Genomic DNA, 6,325 nt, shown 5'->3' with positions numbered 1-6,325 from the left:
GATTCCTCTGCCCAGGTTTCTGTTAAAATTCCACTAATTGAAGCCTGAGTCTACTTTTTGGTGTGCATATTTGATTTATTTTCCAACTGGATTTGAAATTTGTGATTTTGTTTGACAAAGCAAAGTTTGATTGAGGTCAGAATTACTCTAAAGGGACAAAGACATGAACCAGTTTTACATGATGGTGTAAAAAAGAATTCTTATAAATTGTTTCTTCATCCTTTGGGCCATCATTTTAGATATTAGAATGTTAAATGGCAGGCTGAACTCTATTACATAGGATTAGAACAGTACTTTCCAGTTTTAATAAATCAGAGGTAGGCCAAGGCATCCCTTCGTAGTTCTGATTCACAGTTAGATTTGGAAAATACAGTGTTAGAGAAGCATTATATGTGGTTGGAGCCGTCAAAGGCTTGGTGACCAGGAGCTGTGAATTTGAATTATGGCGCTAGCTGAGGGGTGCTATGGGCTAAAATGATCAAAGATCTCAAGGATTGGTATGTCCTCATTTGTCAGATGAGGAATGTATGATATGCTTGAGCTCTACCCAGGTTATTTCATATAGACCTAAGTACAAGTGAAATTTGTTGGGAATTTATAGTGAGCTTATTGTGAATGGTTTAAGAGGTGGGCCAAGTTATGTATTTTTCTCTTAATGTAGAAAGAGAGAGAAAGTGATAGCCGTACAGATTTTTTAAATTCCCACTGTAAAGCCTGTATCCGGATGTAAGCTGTTCAACACCTGTGCTTAACAACTTTCTATGCTCTAACCACCTCAGTAGATAGAATGCTGAGTACCAGTGGATATTGGTATTTGGCAGTTCTTGTTGTTTTATTTTGTTTTATAGTAAACCCTGTGGTGAAACCTAAAATAATGTTAAAACTTTAAAAGTAAACATTGTGTGTAGTCTTGGCCATGTGTTTTTCAAGATAACCCTTCAAAGAAATTTGTTAAGTATAGGAAAACAAATGTTTTTGATTATTTGTAAACTTAGATTATTTTTTAATGTGCTTATATTTAATGAGAAGACTTAATTTTGTTTGTGATTGTTGGACAAGAATGTTTTTCATAATTAAGAAAACATTTTTATCAGTAGCTATGAACTCTGAAAAATAATTTTTAAAAATATATAAGCAGAGACCACTGGAGTAAAGTATTTCAAGAGAGTGTCTAGTTAAAACGTTCATTTAAAACTTTAACATTTCTGCTTTATATCTTTTTGGAAGCTTTAGTTGCTGACGTAGAAGGGGCTTATAACTACCTTCAATTATTATCACTAAAGGTTTATAAATAATGACAGAAACAGTAGTTCATCAATTTCTGTAAGATTTCTTTGTACCTTCATAGGAGTGCTGTTGGATTATCCACAGGACTCACTGTAAATTTTATACAGGTTTAGCCCTTGCTCCTGCAATCATGTCAGAGCTGGAGCAACACATTTACACATTCCTATAAACTTCATGTGAATAAAAGCTGAGTGGTCTAGACTCAAATATCTTATTCTTTCTTCTGAACTAAGATTTTAATGATAATCTTTGTTCAGTAAAAATTTCATTTGTAGAAGAGTGTGCTAAGCAGTATCTAAAATAGTACTAAGGTGCCCAGCTGGCGTGGTTCAGTGGTTGAGCATCGACTGATGAACTAGGAGGTTATGGTTTGATTTCTGGTCAGGGCATGTGCCCAGATTGCGGGTTGTAGTCCCAGTGTGGGGCATGCAGGAGGCAGCTGAGGAATGATTCTCTCTCATCATTGATATTTCTAGCTCTCCCTCTCCCTGTCTCTCTGAATCAATAAAAATATATTTTAAAAAATAATAAAATAAAATAGCAATAAGGCCAGCTAGGGTCTTATTGAAAGGCCATAATGTGAAAATGTTTTGTAAATTGAGTGTAATACAAATGTATAGTATGATGAATGGTACTTAACTGCTTCCTAAAGTTCAATACCTGTTTTGTGTGCTGCTTCATTTTCTTTTTGCCTGGTTCTCATTTTCATATTACCTGGTTTTCCCTCCCCTTTTTAATTTTTCTTGCATTGGTCTAGCCTTTGGTATCTAATAGCATCTATAGATATGTCATTACTGGGAGTTTCTGGGTTAAAGAAGGTAACTCCCCTCACATTTGGACTGTATTAGTATAAATAACATAAGTCCTGTCCATACATAGCCACCACACATTAACATCAGTTCTCAGCAAAAGAGGGGGTCATGTGTTTTCTTTGAACCTATTCCCTTGTGTTCTGCAGATCAGGGAAACCTCACTCACTAAACAAAAAAAAACCGCAAAACATTTTAAACCAAAAACATTTAGTTGCCTGTATTTGTATCAAAAGAAGGTTTGAAAATCCATAAAAGATCTGTGACCAGAGAATGTTCTAAGCAATGATAGTATCTATATTGTGTAAGGAGCACAAGATAGAGATTTGGGATGGGAATTGGGGCTGGAGGAGAGGAAATTTAATCTCTTCCTTAGGTTTAGTCAGAGTGACTTCATTATTTTGTATACAATGTAATGAAAATTGCCAAAATGATGACTACACCCACATCCAAGTGTATCAGAATGCATTCTGTAGTGGGATTTCAGTGATTGGAATTTTTCTTCCTTCTTCGTTGGTCTGGTTACACAGAAGTTGGCTGGGGATTAGGGAAATCACAGCTCTCTCTCATCTATATATATCTATATATATATAAAAGCCTAAACAACCATTACAACCGAACGACCGGACAACTGGTCGACCAGTCTCTATGACATGCACTGACTACCAGGGGGCAGATGCTCAATGCAGGAACTGCCCCCTAGTAGTCAGTGCACTCTCACAGCCAACCTCCTATGGCCCCTTCCTCCCCATCCCCCAGCTGGCCAACCTCCCTTGGCCCCTCCCTCCCAGCCATCCCTCCCCCCCCCATCGGATCCTGTAGGGGGGGGCAGTCAGCCAACCTCCCATGGCCCCTCCCCACAGCCTGCCAACCTCCCACAGCCCCTCCGCCTGGCCAGCCAGCCCTCCTGATAGGCCTCGATCGCCAGGCCGAGGGACCCCACCCATGCATGAATTTGTGCACTGGGTCTCTAGTCACTAATCATGAACACAAATGAATTGCTCTGGGTGGTCTGTATACTAGTTTGAACCATCATTCTCTACCAATTTCACCCACAGCTTCAAAGTTTCTCTACTTGCCAGTTTTCTTGGATAGAACTGTGGAATTAAAGACCAAAGCCACAGAGAAATGACAGTCTCAGATCTGTGTCCTCATAGACTTAATATTTAGGGATCACTGTAAGTCATAATGCAGTACGATGGGAAAAGGTTGAATATTTCTGTACTGTTTCTTCTTTGTGTTAGAAAAAGATTTAGAAAAAATTTTACTAACTAGTTAGTTGCTTTGCTTTTTCTTCCAGAACTGTTTGGTTAATACAATAGGTGAGTAGTCTCAGCTGTGGATTATAATAAAAATTCAAGTGAAGCCCGTCTACATATTCATGAACTAGAAGAAATACAAGACATCTATGCTATAGGGATCCTAATGTCTTTTATCATATAAATATTACACAAAGAAAACTTACAATAGATATAAAAAACTTTACAATCTGTACATTTGTTTTTTCCTTGTAGTTCTTTTACATAATACATCTTTAGACAGAAATTCACAACCAGTAAAAAGGCAAGTCAATCAAAGAAAATGAGAAGTGACATTGCTGTTAACAAAACAAAACTTGTCATTGTTTTGGCAGATAAATATATGTCCAAACTTATTCAAGTCAGTACAAGACACAGAAATTTGTATTCTAGGCTTAACAACCAAAAGTCTATTCCAGATTTTTTCTGTAGATTCCACACAAATAATACTAATTTACACACTAGTTCTTTGGACCTCAGTGGGCTGTAAAAACCTGTGATGAAATTACTGCTTCCTGTCCATTCAGGGGAGGGGTAAGATTCTTTAGCCATGTTAATTTGACTAAGAGGACTGACCTTTTGAATTCCTATAGATTACAGATTATTTACATAGAAACTAACCTGGAATCTGTATTTTGGGTGGAGGGGAAGAAAAATGAAAAAATTATTGTTATGTGGCTATGTTTAAAGAAAATTGAGCTGTACTGTTTTTGGTTTATATCAGAGGAAAAGGAAAATAGTGAAGAATATGAATTTTAAAGATCATAAACTCATGTTCTATATAATGTAAGTGGCACAGTAGAGTAGCTTCTATAAGTTCACATATTAGGTGGTGAGATTTAAGTCTGTGTGTAAAGTGATTTTTTAAAACACAAAGGAAAACTAGTCACTAGCTTTGTCACTAAAGCTCAGTATAAGGAGGTATGCAGATAGGAACTAGTCTTTCATCAAATTAACTTCTTAAATGGTCTGAATCCTCTAAGGAAGCTACAGTATGTGTATGTACTTTGTACTCTAAGACTTGGTGTTGTTGGCTTTAGGTTTGGAACTTCTAAAGGCTGGGATTGTATTCTTGGCATGTTGTTCAACTTGTTTATGAATTTCAAGTCAGTTTTGTACCAGGCTTTCTAAGCATGGAAGGTAAGTCGTCCCCTCCCCCTGCCCCCCCAAAAAAAGAAAGAAAGAAAATGATCATTGGACTTTTTTAGAGAAATAGTCTAACAGAGGAGTTAGTGATCAGTTGCCCAGACAACTCAATGAGCCCATTTATCATTAACTTTCATTAATAGATAACTCACAGGGCTCTTACTTGTGAGGTTGCAAACAATACAATTTACATTGTGAGTAAATTCTTCATCTTATAACAAACTGAACTTATATTTGTGAATTTATGTAAATGACTAAAAGTTGTTTAATTCACTTCCACATTTTATGAAGGGGGAAACAAAATTCCAAGTCACATGCATGCCTGATACTGTATATACATAATATATACACATATATACACGCTGTCAGCTGTTATTGAAGGCTCTGATCCAATTAGCTTATTTCTAAATGGTATTAATAGTGAAGGCAGTATACTGGTAAGCACAAATTCAGCTCAAAAAGTTACTTAAAAAAGGGTCAAGATGGCACACGAAGAGCTAAGCAGACTCTGTTTTTTAAAAAATAGCCATAAAGCCCTAATTCTATCCACTGTAGAGGACAGACATGTTTGCATTATGTTTATTTTAGCTAATTACTCAGTCATGTATAAAATGGTAATAGTTATGTTTTCAGGTATTTAATTTGATTATTTATTATGACTTTGTGACTAAATCTATTAATTGATATACAACTGGATAATGTCATGTTGTTGAATAGGCCTCCACAATTTGTACTTACATTCTAGAAGTTCAGCTCTAGGTAGATATCCTTGTGTATATGATGAGCACAGTGAGGAAGGATGGGGTGGGAGGGGCTAATTGATTAGATTTGAGGTAGTGAATCGGGAACCAGATTCATAAAGAATGCTGGAATGTAGAGGAAGTGAATCTACTTTAATATTATAAATAAGCTTTGAGTGGAACAAAGTAAATTCCCCAGTTTACAGAAAACCCCAGGGAAGGAAGCAAATTTATTTTCCAGAGATTTTAGTTCTGAGGAAGAAGCAGCCAGGCAGGCCACATAGGAGAAGCTACCTTGTCAGAAAACTATAGTCATGTTTTTTCTTACTTTTGCCCTTAGTCTCAGGGGAAAATGTTAGTGGTATGAATGGCAAAAATTTTGCATTTTTCACTTTTCCTCCCCTTTGATTCAACTGACTGGAAGAGAAAACAATATCACACATTACCGGGGGGTGGGGTTGGGGGAGAGACTAGCTTTTCCTTTTTAAAGTACCCCCTTTAAAGCTGGTCACTCTAAGGTTCCCCAATCTTTGTGTTGACTGGTTTGGGAAATGAAATCTCTGATCCATTTATCTACAGATTGTGCTCCTTGCGTTTCTGGGCTAAGAACTGTCACCCTGTTCCATCTGAGCTAAGACATGATTGCTTTTTGCAAGTTGGAGTCCTTCTATTTTCTTCTGTGCATATCTCAGTTGGATCTTTAGAGCATCATTATCTGCTTTCAGTGTATTTATTTCCTAAAGAGAAAGGAGAATAAGGTATGTTAATAAAGCAGCAATGAATAGTAAATCAGTTACAATATCGGAAGTACTACACTTGATTGGCGTCTCCCATTCATTTGAGTATTAAAAAATTTTTTCAAGAGCTATTTTACCCTTAATATAAACTAATAAGTTAAATAACAAATGAACATGTGCAAACAGCAATTAGTTTTTGTTAATCATATCAAAGGTGTGAGTGGCTAACAGGCAGAATAAACCATTCCAGGGCAATAGGTGGATAATGACACAACCTATGGAAGTTGTGTCCTAAACTTGGCAGAAAA

The 6,325-nt window shown here is 36.6% G+C and overlaps 1 protein-coding gene across 2 annotated transcripts in view; it reads right to left on the bottom strand.

The window, feature by feature from the left end:
* Positions 1 to 3,508: 3,508 nt before the first annotated feature.
* The window catches only part of RASGRP1 (RAS guanyl releasing protein 1), a 76,023-nt gene continuing 73,206 nt past the window's right edge, over positions 3,509 to 6,325 (bottom strand). For both annotated transcript variants that reach the window (XM_006778098.2, XM_015557578.1), the window contains exon 16: positions 3,509 to 6,017. In XM_006778098.2, the coding sequence (XP_006778161.2) occupies positions 5,883 to 6,017 (135 nt within the window). In that variant the 3' untranslated portion in view covers positions 3,509 to 5,882. The remainder of the gene's footprint in view (positions 6,018 to 6,325) is intronic.

This window comes from Myotis davidii, unplaced genomic scaffold (genome assembly GCF_000327345.1).
Source record: "Myotis davidii unplaced genomic scaffold, ASM32734v1 scaffold46, whole genome shotgun sequence".
Lineage (NCBI taxonomy): Eukaryota > Metazoa > Chordata > Mammalia > Chiroptera > Vespertilionidae > Myotis > Myotis davidii.
The sequence above is the reverse complement of the archived record's forward strand: the minus strand, read 5'-3'. Positions and strand labels throughout refer to the sequence as shown.